The following is a 15,873-nucleotide window of genomic DNA, read 5'->3' as shown; positions in this document are numbered from 1 at the left end:
CGTACAAATTTAATTGTTACTCTTTTTTGGGGTAAACATAACTTTTAAGGGCTTAAAAGTCCAATAACATTATAGGGTCATTTTTATCTATCACATTCAAATTTTGATTTAGATCTTCATACTTATGATGATATGACGATGATCTTACTTTTTGTAATCATGTCGTTAAAGCCACCTATGTTGTAAAACTCCTTTATGGTTTTCGCTAATTAATGCATGTGTCTTCTTTTTCTTTTCTTTTTAACTAGTATACTTACCAGCGCGATGCGCGAATAGTTTTAAACTAAAAAGAACATAGAGAAATATTAGAAAGAGATATATATTGCAAACTATATTTATCGACTGCATTAAAAAAAATTAAACGAAAAGAAAAATAGGTGAATCCTATCGGGCTATCTCTATGAATTTGTTGTTAGGGACCACCAATCCCCAATAGTTATTTTAACATACTTGAGGAATGATACATCAATATTTAGCTTTAAAAGGATTAGTCCACATGATAATGCATAAACTTTTGATTCAAGTACAAACATAAAGAACATCACATTTGGTTCAAATCGTATTTCATCTCCTGTCTCGATGAAGGTTAATATGGGTGCACCAACTTGCACAAAATACTATTTTAAGTAGCTCCAACAGAAACCACATAGTGGCTTTAATCTTGATAAATTTTCATCCTTCAAAGTAGGCCCACACGCAACAAATAGAACCTGTGCAATAGCAAATATGATGGCTAAAAAATGGCTTGGAAAAATCATCCCTCGAGATATTGTACCTCTAATCAATGGTTTAACGCAAAAATAAAAATACCAAAACTAAATACATAATGACACAGGTAAGTACTTTCGTTGATATCAAAATAACAATATTTGATACACAGGTAATTACTTTCGTTAGGGCTAATATTGGGGCCTAAGTATCATTCAAGACCAAATGACAGTACTATTCTAAGAAATTTCGCAGTAGTTGTGAAGATAGCTTAGATGTCTGGTGCTCTTCAAGACCTATAAACAATTAAAAAAAAAATATCAAGATTTTTGTACATTCTATAAGGAAAGAATTGACAATGAATAATAGTTTATTGTTCACCTTCTTTGTGTTCGCTGATCAAAGGAAGCAACTTGACAGATAGATGAAGTATTTATCTTTCTTAATTCATCTGTCAAAGTTAGCTGAATCTTTTTACTAATGTGCTACTGTATATGTAGCTTCGTTGCTTCGTGGTAGTAATGACGGAGTATCAACAAAGAGCAGTATAGAAAAATTAGTTGGTCCGAGCAGCAGAGAAAGATCAGGTGGATGACGCAGCTGATAAGAATTTGCAGAATTTTTTGAGTTGATCCTTTGCAATATTGCAGTCGTTGGCACCTCTGCTATTGGGCTGTGAAGACCACCCAGAAAGTGTTCTCTTATAGCTACTTGTATCTTGAGCTTGCGGACTTCTTATTAATTCTGAGGAAAGTTCCTTCTCCTCTTCCTTCGGATCATCAACTTGAAGAGGGGAATGTGATACAGTTGAAAGCTCATAAACAGAGTGACTCTCATATGACTGTCCCTCTACATTGCTCTCATCATCTTCTTTTACCTTTCTTATCTGATATAATTGTAAAATGATAAGGATTAACTGATGTTAGAAGCAGATACTTAATAAACACCGTTTGAAAGTAAAATCATATGCAGAGTAGACAACTATAATGTATAGAGAAGCAGCCCTCATGCTTTGCATTATCCCACATTAAGGGAAAGCATCCATTAGATTAGATGGAGTAGAGGAAAAACCATTTTGTTACATTAAATCATTGGAACATGATAAGGAAATAGAAAATGAAACCATCATTACTAAGCATCTCAACGAACCAATGAAATTATATACTATTAGGATGTGCAGAGTTACATGCGGCATTTGAGGGAGTTGAGAATATTATACATTCATCCAGCGGGAACTTACCCAACTATCGGCAATGTCAATGCCAACATAATATACAATCTTCGCTTTATTCCATTTAATAAGATCACCACCCTGGTTTAAACAGAAAGACATTTGAATATAAGATGCATTGATGACTTGTTTATTACCACTTAGATAAATTAACAGATTGTACTGCCAGATAATTGAGATAGACAATAGGCAAGAACTACCTTCCCGCAAGGAAGATCAAGGACTGCATCCCCTCTTTTGGCATAAAGTTGAATCAAGACATTGTTGATCTAACATGCCAGAAAACCTTATTAGAAATGAACTATGCAGAAGAACTCTTCCCATGAATAAACAACACATACCCAGTTGTTAAGTTTTCTTAAATGAATGATAGGACTTGCTTCGCGCTCTTTAAGAGTTTGGTTGGTCCTCGCGCTGTAATGATCAGCCAATTTCCTGGCAAATATTTTTGTACTCTCATCTTCAAGAAAATGAGTGTCGCATGACACCGGTTCAAACTTTAAATGTAAACACAATAGAAAACCAACTTCTGACTTCTTTTATCCAAAAGGGCTACTACTCTCAAAGTTTAGCATCATAAGTTCATTTTTTTACGGAATAATACATCGCCCCTAGCAGTTAAACAACTACCCTGTTTGGAAAACATATATGGAATACAAAAGGGAAGGCAACCTTCTCTTCATATAGCTTCTAATTATATATGCAATTGTGGTTTAACAATCCAAATAAATTTTGCAATGTGGTGTCACTGAATATTTTAAGTATACTAATTTGGACAAGAATTAGAATATGAAGACATAAATATTATTTCATAAATTTGAGAATAAATGACTCGTGCGTTTTGGCAGCCCTCCATTTACATCTCATCATAGTTTCATTACAGGACTCAGTCATATGTAATATAAAGGGAAAAGAACCTTTGCTTGATTGCTTTAGTTTTTGAGATATCGTGTAACTATCTGACGCAACAGTTCAATACAATGACAACAGATATTTACCTTAAGTATCTCATTTGTTACCCCTAGTCTTCCAGCTGCTAATGTAGCCCCACCAGCAAGAAAGCTGGAATGATGATATATTACTCTCTTTTTCTGAAAGGCATTGTAATAACAAACATTTCACATTATTAAAAGAAAAACAAACCTTTTTTTTGCAGGATAATAATCAAAAAAGCATTTTCGCAGTAACTTTTACCACTCACCTCGGCTGCATAGAGTTTTTTGAGTTGCTCATTACAAAAATCCATTTTGCCTCTAGCAACCCATTGGTTGTATCAAGACGATTTCCAGTGTGTTTTTGCACAATTTTCCCTTGCGCCACTATATATTCATAATGTTCTCTCTTGCTGAGAACAGAAAGAAAACGATGAATAATTAGAGCTAAATGGTAATATCAAATAATGAAAGTAAGAAAATTATACAGAGTTTACTCCTTGACTTAACAGAAAAAAAGTACATATTGTCTCCTTTTTTAATCAAGGACAAAAGGAACATATGGAACATGCCATAGAGGTAATTAATATTAGTAGTGTATAATAGAGCAGATCATATATATAAAGAAAAACCAATGTCTGTGCATGTATATGAGAAGCCATTTGTATATTGATGCTAAACATTATGATTTGCATTGCAATAAGTGACAAAAATTTTGCACATAGATACTTAATACATTATTTCTAAAGCTTAGATCATGGACATTCTTTGAGATCAACCTTTTTTCCATCTCCATGATTCCTACTTCGAAAAATCTTCAGAAGTGTAATGTGTTCCACATCTGCTTTGAGAAAGAACAGTTTGGATGCTTCAAGTCTAACAATTTGATGCTTATTGATATCTTTAACAGACCTGGATAGTGCATCAGTAGTATTTTTAGTAAGTAATTGACCCAATACATAATTGACTTCATGTTTTACTAAAGCAGTGTTTCAAGTTACAGATTCTTTATTCGTGTCCAATATTATTGTAATGTGAAAAAAGAACAGAATAACAATGATACATGCCCTGTTCTTCTTTAAAAATAATGTTCCTCAAGTCTTAGACAGAGGAAGAAGTAGAAGGAGCAGATGGTTTGTGGATAGAAAGGGTGATAAAACCATTGTTCAGGAACCGTTATTAGTTGCTACATTCTTCAACTCTTTCATTTGTCTGACAGACTATAACTTGTTTTTCTGAACTATTGAGCTGGAATTGTAGCAAAACTTGTTTATATCAGGAAAATATTACTTTATAAACCAATTACATGAAGAGTGTGAAGAATAATAAGAATGAAAATGAACTGTAAAGCACTTAAATTCCGGATGTCATTAAATTTTAAGAGAATAACACAACATTAAGAGTAACTTAATTAAGAAGCCGTGATAGCAGTTATTTTAAGTCAAGCCGTCAAAGAGAAGAAGAATCATTCTTGACCTTTATGGGTAAAATGAAAAAACAAAATACACAATTTAAAAAGAATGAGGCCTCACCAGTCAATGCCAAACACTTAGCCCAACAACATATCTGACAACTCCCTGAAGCCCGACCAAAACAATCTTGGTTCTGTTGTTTCTAGTCACAATAAATTTGGTGTGTCTCGGATGAACAGACAGTTCCTTATCACCACTCTCTGCACGGAAAGGCGATAACACCCGAGATGGACATAGTTGAGCCTCCAATATTTTGCATGTCTAAACAACTAACTAATCACAGTGAATCTAATGAAGATAACAACAGAGATCAGTTTAGGTTAGGTACTGCTACTCTGCCACCAAACTGCAGAGCTCTACATGATGAATAATCCTTTCTCCCATGCTCCTCATGTCGATCAGATAATCAAATAATAATCTTTTCCAGCCGTGAGAACAAATTAACAATTCGAACATTAATTGGAGAAGTCATCAGTAATGTAATAGTGACTTTGATCATACATTTCCTGCCAAAGTAAGAAAGAACATAATGAAATAATGAAGTAGTAGAACTTAGGAATAAGCATATTGAGAAACAATCCTGTTGTATCACACCAATAAAAGACAAACAAAAAAATGAGTAGCTCGATTAGCAGTCAAAAAAATGAGTATATGGAAACATCCATAATTATATTTTAGCCAGCCAAAACATATTACAGTTAATGCAATATCACAAAATCCACTTGATGAATTACCTTATTCAAACCAATTTTGTACATGACGTTCACTGCTTCTTCACCAATGCGATGTAAGAAGTAACGTTATTCCATGTTATGGCAGATGATGACCAATCTGTATTTGCAGCATTTTATGAAATGTTAATATATATATATATATATATATATATATATATATATATATATATATATATATATATATATATAATAGAGAAATAGGAAAATATTTTTAAAAAAATACCGAAAAGTAAAGCGTACCTATTACATGTTTCAGAAATCACATCAACAGGAATTTTCTGCAGTTGGTTAATGAATCTCAGCAACAAAAGTAGTACTTAAACCTCCAAAAAGATATTGATTATCTTTCGAGTGTCAGACTAAATTTCGAAAAACTTCTTTAAATACAACATTTGTAGCTTCAGTAGTTATTTGCCCATCGTCATCACAAACTAAAATTTTTAATCCCTTTCTGCTTGTCACCCGAGAAAGAGTAACATATAGTTGTCCATGTTTAAAAACTGGTTTCTTCAAAAATAATCCCACGTGAGACAATGACTGTCCTTGACTTTTGTTGATTATCATGGCAAAAGAAACAATGATTGGAAATTGTCTTCGCTGGAACTTAAATGGAATTCTAGCATCAGATGGAGTCAATGTCATTCTTGGAATAAACACTTTCTGTCCAGCCATCTGTCCTGCTAAAACCTTAGCTTCAATGACTTGATTTCCAAGTTTAGTTATGATCAACCTTGTTCCATTACATAATCCTGCTGACTGATCAATATTTCTTAATAACATTACAGGAATACCAACCTTTAGAGTAAGAGCATGATTTGGAACTCTAGAACATTTAATTGTATTTAAGAATTCAGGAGTGTGTACATGTTCCAGTGCTGAATAAGTATTGTCAGAGCTGCAGATTGTATCAAAACTCAAATATGATTTCTCAGAACTTTGATTAAGCGAAATCATATATTCGTTGATTGATTCCACCATATCAAGAGTTGGAGTAAGAATGGCTCTCTGCTGGAGGTATCCTATATCATTGCAACGTCAAAAGATCATCTGGTATTTGGACTTTTTCATTGCCATCAACAGAAGTACCAACTATACCATCGCCAATTGCCAAAATCCAATCTGAAAAAACTCTCAACTCATCTAGATGTGTCCCTATTTCATTACCTTGCAATCTCATATTCTTTGTTAACTTTAAGAGTTGACAGTGAGGCCACAAATAAGAAGAATTGGGAGAAGCATTAACAATATCTTGCCTACTACCTTTTGGAATGACAGGTAATATTTGGCTGAAGTCACCACCAAGAACAATTGTTTTACCTCCAAATGGTAGGTGTAAATTGGATGCATCTTTAAACCTAAGAATATCTCTTAAAGTTTTATCAAGAGCTTCAAAACAATATCTATGCATCATGGGTGCCTCATCCCAAATAATCAACTTTGCCTTAATAATTAAATTTGCTAAAGGAGTACCTTGCTTGATATTACATGTTGAATCTTCAGTTACATTTAGAGGAATCACAAATCTTGAATGAGCTGTTCGACCACCTGGTAACAACAGAGATGTAATCCCACTAGATGCAACAGTTAACACAATATCTCCTCTAGATCTTATGGCAGAAGACAGAGTTCTCCAAATAAAAGTCTTGCATGTTCCTCCAAAACCATATAAAAAGAAAAATCCACCTTTGTCTTCATTCACATCTCTTATTATTTTTTCATAAACTGACTTTTGCTCATCTGTCAAATTCTTTACTAATTGTTGATGTTCCTCCGCCAAAGCGCGTTTATTATAACGCAATTCATCCCGTGTTAATCTATTACTATTGTCAACTTCTTCCGTATTATAAATAGGCCTTGGCATTGTTGAAAAATCCTGAAAACTTCTTCCACAACCTTTCAAAAAAATTTCAAGCTTTTACAAACAGCGATTTTTCAATTCTTCATCTGTTAGGTCAGCTTCTGAAATAACATAAAAATATAAAATAATTAAATACAATTAAATGTTAAAGTTTAGTTTAGCCACATGAGATTAATAATAAGATTAATGAAAAAGTATAGTGTTCAATAGTAGTTTACATGAATTTAAAGCACATTTAACGTACAAAGAATTTGAAGGAATAATATAGTCCAAACCATGTGGTTCATTTTATTTTTAAAAAGTACTAATAATGTGAAGATGCATTTTATTATTCGTAATGTATCAAAAAAGTCAGTTTTGATATCCAAAAATAATGAATTGAAATATTTTCAATTAAAGTAGAGAATGCATAGGAGCGATTATAGGCTTTTTCGAAGCTTTAGGGCATTAAATACAATGCATTAATATTCTATTAATATTTATGTCTGGAAAGTGCATTAATTAGTACCAATATTATTCCTATGATCTAAACACAACACTATAGTAAAAAGACATAAACATAACAAAATATTGTTTAACGAACCTTAAGTTCTGGAATGAATTTTGTATGAAGTTGAAAAAAAATATAAAAAGCAATGAACAATAAGATTAATATGAATGAAGTAATTAAAAAGAAAATTAATTAATAAAGTTAAGCAAATCAGCCATCCTTCAGAAGTATCATATCATAACTCGAAATTGTAAGCATTAAATAAGTACCAGGGTGATCCAATATTCTTCTTTCTTCATGAAGGATATATTCTGATAGTAAATGCCATGTTGCTTGCCAAACACTTTCTGGACGTGACATTGAATTTGATAAAAGTAGCATAGCAAATAATTGCCTAAGATATGATGTCATTCCCCAATTACTTGCTTCCATTATAGCATCCACGTATTCCTTGTCATTATCTAATAAACCCAGAGTATAACATGCATCTCTAAAAGTCTCATGATCACAACCGTTGATTTTTTTTAAATCCTCATAGCTCTTTGGACCTTTAATGACATTCAACAACAATCTAAGGTAATATTGCTTGCCAGATCCAGGTGGAACAAAGAATATTCTCCCAATAGAAAATGCAGATGTTCTTCTTTTTTCCATCTTTTTAGGTTTTGTTTCCACACAAACTTTAGAGGGAATTCTGCATAAGTCAATTCTCTTGCTTCAGGAAATGTCTTATTAGCTTCAACCCAGCTTAAAAACATAGATTCCTTAACGGTTGGTCTATTGACAACTGCATCAATTGGATCATCATCCGAAAATATGACTGTCTGATTATTTGGTAGGTAAAAAGATAGCCTTTCTACCGATGGTTCTCTATGGTGTATTGGGAATTTAAAAATTCTCCAAGCAGCTTCACAAGGTGATATGTATCGGCAATCACAATACATATTTATTTCATCAACGACCCCCGAGTCTTCATTATTTATACTTTGAGAAAAAGCTGCGGTGACACGATCATTTCCTTTATTAACATACTTAAATAAGTACTTAATGGATCGTGATTGATTACACCACTCCACGTTAATATGTGCACCATACTTCAATAATAAAAATCTATTGTGTGGTACAACATACCTATTATCCAACTCAATACCTACTCTCTTTGCAGTTCTACCATCGTCCCTTCTTCTATAAATTGGATATCCATCTTCATCAATTGTGGTTGATGACACAAATTTTTTGGGAAGTGCTTTGTGCATCTACCATTTTGCATGCACAGAGAAGATTTTCTAGCAGTACCACAAGGACCATGCATCATGAAATTTGTAACAGCATCATAATAATAAGGATCTACTTTTTTATCTGGTAATTCTGCTGAAATTATTCCATCAATATCTCCGACATTTGGGTATTTATTCAGAAGAAAAAGCAAGATGTGTGCATGAGGCAAGCGTCGATTTTGGAATTCAACTGTATAAATCACTGAAGAATAAAAATCTAATTAGATCATTAAGTTTATATATTAGTTATTTTTAATATTAGCATATAACAAAATTAATGTAATAATGTAATAATTTTCTAGAACATAAAATTGTACCTGCTTTTACTTCTCCAAAAACTTTATTGTCGCGTAGATCCTTTATCATGCGATCCAGCTTGATTTTGAAAACCCTTGTTAAAATGTCGGGACGATCTTCTGGAGATAATCCCCTACTCTCCACAAATCTAGTAATCTCTGGCCATTTTGGGTTGCAAGTAAATGTGATGAACAGATCAGGGTACCCCGCCCATTTGCAAATTGCCATGGCATCTTGATAATTTTGCAACATGTAACGTGCACCTCCCATAAAGCTGGAAGAGAGTATAACTCTTTGTCCTTGAGAAGAAGGTTCAATGTCACCATGTAAAACAGCATCTTGTAACCCTTTATAAAAGTGTGCTCTCAATTGTTTTTGATTAAGCCTAATGAACCTCAATCGAGAAGATTCCATCATTGTATAACCATCTACCAAGAATTACTGAAATAATCTTCTAGCTGACACAATTGTTGGAACTTCATCCTTCCTTTCTTGAATTTTATATGATAAGTACTCACGTGTGCTAACACATTTCCTTCAACTGGTCGAATCATCAATATCATTTAAAGGAATATCTTCTCGGTATCCGTCTTCACCATACGAAAATAGTAATGGATATTGCAAACCTAAGTATGCTGCATTTAATTCATTTATCCTTTGTAGTTGTCCAGATTGGCTTTCAACTATGATATCTCTGTCAGACCTTGTTTGTTCAAAATCTCCAATGATCAAAGCAGCTACCTCTGAAACTGTTGGTAAATTGTATCTTCTTCCATCAGAGCCTCTTTTCCCTATCAATCTAAGTCTAACATTTGAGGTCCGGTCTGTTTGAAATTGATCTCTTACCATTCTAAATGACTTTGCAAGAATATTTTTGTCATCAAGCATTTGCTTCAACTCATTCCCAATTTCAGCATGAAGTTGATTGTTCATTTCACCACGGCTGTAAAGAAAAGTATTGAATTCAACTAACAATGTATGTCTTATAAAAAATATAATTTTAAAATATTTTGAGTAAGTAATTGTCTATGCTAACCTGATTGGAGAAATTCTATTTTCCACCTCATTTTCTGTATCATAGATATACAATTGTGCAAATTTTGGAGAAGATCCCTCCGGAGGCAATAAGCTTCCAATCTGATGATAATTTTGCCCAGACAATCTGAACGTTCTAGGTCCCTTTGTTTTGTTGACAGAAAAATCCACCTTTCCTCCCATTGATGTAAATGCAAATATAGAATTATATGTTCGAATGTTCTCTCTGAAATGTTTGTTTTTTGCACCTTCATGAAATTAGGTTTGGTTAAAGCAGATATATATATGCAAAAATTATAGTGTCGTTATTTTAATTAAATGAATTTATCTATTAACCTGATCCAAACAATAAATCCTTCAAAATCGAAGGAGGCTCCTTTGGATTTGGTAGCTTGATTTTTCCACGACCACAACACAAAGTGAAAACTGGTTTTTTATTTTTATACTTCTTGTCAACTCTTTCCTCGAACCAGAAATATGCCCCACAATATTCACATTCATAATTGGCATCTCCTATATCCCAGTATTCTGGTTTTATGAGAGTAAAATAAAGAGATAAAGTTAAAGTACTTATTATATAGAAAGTAAAATTATGTTGTATATGTAACTTTAAAATACGTCATACTTACCTTCATTGGTCATCCAGCTCTCTACTTCATCATCTATAAATAATAATAATTAGATCTTAAAATTTGAAATTTAATATATTTGGAACTGTTAATACATTTTAACATTATCGAACATTGATGATTTTATATGTGAATACCTTCAAATACATCGTCATCTTCATTTGCATCATGAATTTGTACGTTGGATTGCATATGACCTTGATGCATAAATTAAAAATTAATAAACTTGTATGTATGACTATGAGTAGCGGTGAGTTAAATGGCATACCTGGTATATCACCATCAATATTGTCATCTTCAAATTCTAAACATAAATATTAATTGTTAGCCTTTTTTCAATTTCATATTGAACAAAAAGTATATTGCAATACTGAATTTGAAATTATAGGGGTGCATTTAAAATAATGAAAATTGCAAAAGTAGAACCCAAATAAAAAATAACTCATAGAAGTAGAATTGTAAAATAACAAACATGTTGTACTTGAGAAAATAAAGAGAAGCAAATAAATGGCAGCAAATTAAAGTTTAGTTTTTAAAATAATTCTGTTGCCCATAAAGTTTCGCATATAAGTTATACGTATATAAATTAATAACTTCATTATTTATGTGGAGATGTATGTAGCGGCACAAAAAATTGACTTCCTCAAATTTCAAAAATAAGTTAAATAACTCAAACATAAATATTTACCTTGAAATAATGGTATCTCATTTAAATCTGGTAGAAGATGTTCTTTCTGCAAATTTGAACTCGACAAACCATATCGCAAATTATGCTCTGGCATTGATTTTGGATATTGTGTGAGAATAAGAAGATGAAACTTGTCCACAACTCTTTATGGGGAGACTACGAAATCGAGGGAAATTTAGACGATTTGTTATATCCGTTAATGATTGTTTTATTTTTCCTTTTTGAGAAGCATTCCCTATGATAGTAGTATCAACAAATTCTGTAAACCATAAAATAAAAACAAAAAAACTAATTGTTAGAAGTGAAAAAAGATAGGAAAACTATCAAACCAATATTTATATCCTAAATTCTATGTAAACAAACTTAATATGTAGCATTTTTTATATTTCATGTTGGTCAAGAAAAAGTTAAGTTTATTGCAATATTGACCTTGAAAAAATAACTCTATAGCTGGGTTTAACTTAAAAAATAACTCTTGATTTTTGTGTTTTAACTGTGTCACTGTTAGTTTCAATCTCATTCCATTAAGTTAAACTAAAGATAGTACCTTAACAAACTTATGAAATTAAAGATGGTCAAGAGTATATATAGAGGTCAAATACAAGCCGACTCCCATCAATAAGGGTTAACTTTGGCTAAAATCTCGCATTACAAACATGAACTAAATCTTACTTCGCCTCTAATTAGTCATACTTCCAATGAAACTGTAAACCCCCTATCAAACAACATGTTATATTAGATGGCTAACAAAACTTCATTTAAAAGTATTCTAAAGATTAAGCCTAATCAACCAAACAAATATTTAAAAAAAAAAAAAAAAAATCACAAAAGAGAAGATAAATCGCTTAATAAAATTTTCAAAAGTAGAACGACAAAAAGAAAATTCATACAAAATAATAATTCTATAATTATAACAAACATGTTGTACTTAATAAAATAAACAAAAGCAAATAATGGCAGCAAATTAAGCTTTTATTTTATAAATTATTCTACTGGCCAGTCCATTACGCATATGAGATAAAAGTACATAAATTAAAAACTTTTATATTTTTGTTGAGATTCAGTATAGCGACACAAAAGTTTGACTTCCTCAAATTTTCAAAATAAGATATAACAAAATTTACACAAATATTTACCTTGCAATAATGGTAGCTCATTTAAATCTGGTAAAAGATGATCGCTTTGCAATTTTGAAGGCCACAAATCATATCGCAAATGTTGTTGTTGCGTTGAATTTGGATATTGTTGTTGAGACTGAGATGATGAAACTTGTTCACAAATCTTTATGGGTGCAATACATAATTGAGGGGAATTCAGACGATTTGTTATGTCCGTTAATGATTGTTCTGTTTTTCCTTTTTCAAAAGCATTCCGTCTGATAGTAGTAGAATGGATAAAGTCTGTAAACCATAAAATAAAAAAAGAGGTAACTGTTATAAGTGGAAAAAGGTAGGGAAACTATCAAAACCAATATAATGAAATAATCTATAGGATGTTTAAGGACAATAACTATCATTAAAGGTTAGTATATAAGAATTGATATGCTGATTAGAATTGTGATTTTTCTCTACTTGCAACTGAGTAAAGCAGGTATAAAAGCGACTAATAAAGACGACAAACCTGTACAACTAATCACCAAAAGTACTTAAAAATTATAAATGCTCTAAAATTTAAAAAATGCATAAGATGTACGGGATGGGTAAACATATCAAAAATGATAAAACATATGATATAATATATTTTAAATTTATGCAATGATATATCGAATAATGCATATTCGGAAGAAAGACCATATACAGCATAATAGAGACTACTATGGTGTAAGGATCAGAAAATACGTCGATATATAGGACACATATTTTTTAAAATTATACTTAAATTTGAGCATCTAATGCATCTATGAAACTGAACAAATAGTAGAACAAAAAGATTTAGTAAGAGACCGAATTTACGTCCAATTGTTTAAAGAACTGCAAAATTACTCATGATCTATATAATGTTAAAATTTCATACCGTTCGAGGAAAATTTAGCCTGTTTCTGTTTCTGTATGCATATTCGATTTTTTCTTGCGAGTTTTTTCTGTTCTTCCATGTCAAAGTGCCGTAAAAACTGAATTTATTGCGAGAAGTTGTAGAGTCTTTTGCAAAAGTAAAGTGGAATTTTGTAGGGCTTCTTGGCAACCCCTCAGTCTGTTGATTCCGAAGCAAAACAAACTCTATTTTCTTCTGATAGTGTAATTCAATATCGAAAATTTCTGAAGCAACCACAACAGGCTTGACTACAACAATTTTAGAAGAAAAACTACTGTAGACAAACGTAAAAGCATGAAAGCGCTGGATACATATCAAAAAAATTGGCTGACGTTGAGGTAGGCAGGAGTTGGAAAATTGGGGTGAGAAACTGAATTAGGTTTGAGAAGTTGAAGAGTCTTCAAGAAAAGTTAAAACAGAGAGCAGTTGACGATAACAGGGCAAATCTGATGCGCCTCTTTTTCCTTTATATTTATATATTTTGTTTTTTTATTTTATATCTTTTTTAGTGCAGTAGTATTTTTAGTTTACTATAAGTCCCAAAGACAATTTTTTAAATATATTTTCGAAATAATTAAAAATTAAAGTACAACAGGAAACTTAATTTTTATATTACCAATATATTTTCAACTGATTGAAGAATGAGTTAGCCCATTGTTATTAATTCTTAGCAAGTTCTAACTCTTACCAAATTCTCACTTTTACTAATATTGTGAATATTTACAAATCGTTATGTTTATGTATATTTATCCATAGGAGAGACGAAATTCGTCTCCCATGTTGCATATTTTAAAGGCGGTGTAGGTTGTGAAATTTGATCGTAAGAGCATGTTTGGAATATGTATGGTTTTTTCCTTTTTCTTATCTTGTTAACATATCGCACATATGCTCTAGTTATATGTAATGTAATATCATAAGAAATTCCATATTTTTGGATTTTCAGATTGCCAAATAGAAACATAATGGCTAAATAGTCTTCAGATGAAGAGAGGTAAAATTTGTAATTGTTGTTGTTCATTTGTTCGTATGAGCAAATTGTAATGGTTATGCAACTGGTGGTGGGTGGGGCTATTGTTCCTGCACTATTTGATACCCCAAGAATGAGTTGGTTGAAGAGTTTGAAATCCTCATAGAAGAGTTTGGAATACCTTGCAAATTTATAGAAGGTTATCTAGTGATGGCACATTATCGATGCTATAATTCATCTAACTTTTGTCTTCATAGATATGAAGACAGTTGTTCGTGAATATATAGCAAAAGGCTTTAATAATTCCGTGGGAAATTTTACACATATACCATTCTGTCCAAATCCATGAAAATGGTTGGATTTGGACAGAATGTTCTTCCACTTTGTATAGGCTTTATTGGCTATACGGTTTATTTTTTCATGGTTTTTCTTTCAATATCATTTGACTTACTCTATATTCATGCTTCAGGTTGGTGAAAGAGTCGTAAGTGCTTTTAAAGGGTATAAAGAATCTGAGAGTGCCTTGCCTCACATGGACCCACAAATCCAACGTATTCCATTGATTCCAGCGACGTCCGAGATGATATTTTTGGAATACTTGTCCCCTGTTCCTTTCAGATTATATAGTAATTCTTGGCCTGTTTTTTGACTACCTTTGTTAGTTAAATTGAAGTAATCTGCTCATCAAGAGTAACGTCCCTTTTTATTTTTTGTGGCTAACGTGATTTGCCTTTGTTGTTGTTGTGATGTATAAACGCTAATCTATATAATCACATCTCAATTTATACAGACTACTGAGGAATAGAAATGTTCTGATTCAACTTCAAGTGCACAAAGTGCTCTGCAGAGATTAATTTGAGTTGATTTAGTTTCCTTTTTATGAAAATGTTGAAATTGCGAAGCACGGTGATTGGAAGCAAGAAGAAGATAGGAAGGCTCTTCAATTCTTGAAGGTATTTAGCATCTTTATTTTGGAACCTAAAGAAGCATGACATTTTTCTTGGGACAGACTAAAAAAAAAAGGTGTACCACATAAATTGAGATGGATTGAGTAATTTATGTTGTTTTCTGAAAAAGGTTCTTCTTTGGGGTAGGATTGTTGATCTTTTGCTTATTGTGAATATGCTAATTTCGAACGATTGAAGCATAGTCTGTGGATTACAAAAACTCCAGCCAAAGTAACATGAAATAATTGACCAAATTTTAGTACTTTGAGCTGATTTTGTACTGAGTTTGGTTCTATTTGCAGTTAAGAAGGTGCACAGGCGGAGCTCTAGAATTTGGTTTATCATCTCAATGAAAGCTCTCTGAATTGAATTGGTTAACTAAAGGAAGCCAATGTTGCCTTTCATTTGAAGTTGTTGACTACCAATTGTAATTATGTTAACGTGTCGCACCAGGTATCGTAGTATGCGATAAAAATTCGTGGTATGGACATCATGATGTCTTTTTCGTGAATGCTTGTTTCGTGGAACTCTTTGTCATGCTAAACTTTCCACTACATTCAAATATTTTCTGTGTAGA

General features: G+C 32.1%; 3 protein-coding genes and 1 pseudogene across 3 annotated transcripts; all 4 read right to left on the bottom strand.

The window, feature by feature from the left end:
- Positions 1-436: 436 nt before the first annotated feature.
- LOC104121405 (uncharacterized) lies at positions 437-3,280 on the bottom strand. Its single transcript, XM_033652882.2, has 7 exons — positions 3,141-3,280; positions 2,938-3,030; positions 2,281-2,374; positions 2,140-2,208; positions 1,949-2,020; positions 1,090-1,594; positions 437-1,004 (listed from the first exon to the last, which is right to left on the bottom strand). Exons 2-6 carry the CDS (start codon positions 2,949-2,951, stop codon positions 1,292-1,294), a joined length of 552 nt encoding a protein of 183 aa, XP_033508773.2. The 5' UTR covers positions 2,952-3,030; positions 3,141-3,280; the 3' UTR covers positions 437-1,004; positions 1,090-1,291.
- A 1,451-nt stretch (positions 3,281-4,731) lies between these two features.
- On the bottom strand, positions 4,732-7,685 carry LOC138896857 (uncharacterized; annotated as a pseudogene).
- On the bottom strand, positions 7,636-9,413 carry LOC138897404 (uncharacterized). Its single transcript, XM_070183371.1, has 4 exons — positions 9,020-9,413; positions 8,777-8,904; positions 8,557-8,681; positions 7,636-8,119 (listed from the first exon to the last, which is right to left on the bottom strand). Exons 1-4 carry the CDS (start codon positions 9,411-9,413, stop codon positions 7,636-7,638), a joined length of 1,131 nt encoding a protein of 376 aa, XP_070039472.1.
- On the bottom strand, positions 8,433-13,759 carry LOC138896858 (uncharacterized). Its single transcript, XM_070182279.1, has 10 exons — positions 13,365-13,759; positions 12,488-12,751; positions 11,352-11,610; positions 10,932-10,967; positions 10,801-10,860; positions 10,664-10,696; positions 10,371-10,562; positions 10,036-10,282; positions 9,020-9,942; positions 8,433-8,904 (listed from the first exon to the last, which is right to left on the bottom strand). Exons 3-9 carry the CDS (start codon positions 11,443-11,445, stop codon positions 9,537-9,539), a joined length of 1,068 nt encoding a protein of 355 aa, XP_070038380.1. The 5' UTR covers positions 11,446-11,610; positions 12,488-12,751; positions 13,365-13,759; the 3' UTR covers positions 8,433-8,904; positions 9,020-9,536.
- Between the last annotated feature and the right edge of the window lie 2,114 nt (positions 13,760-15,873).

Source organism: Nicotiana tomentosiformis, chromosome 8 (assembly GCF_000390325.3).
Source record: "Nicotiana tomentosiformis chromosome 8, ASM39032v3, whole genome shotgun sequence".
Taxonomy (NCBI): Eukaryota; Viridiplantae; Streptophyta; class Magnoliopsida; order Solanales; family Solanaceae; genus Nicotiana; species Nicotiana tomentosiformis.
This window is presented reverse-complemented; position numbering and strand designations above follow the sequence as displayed.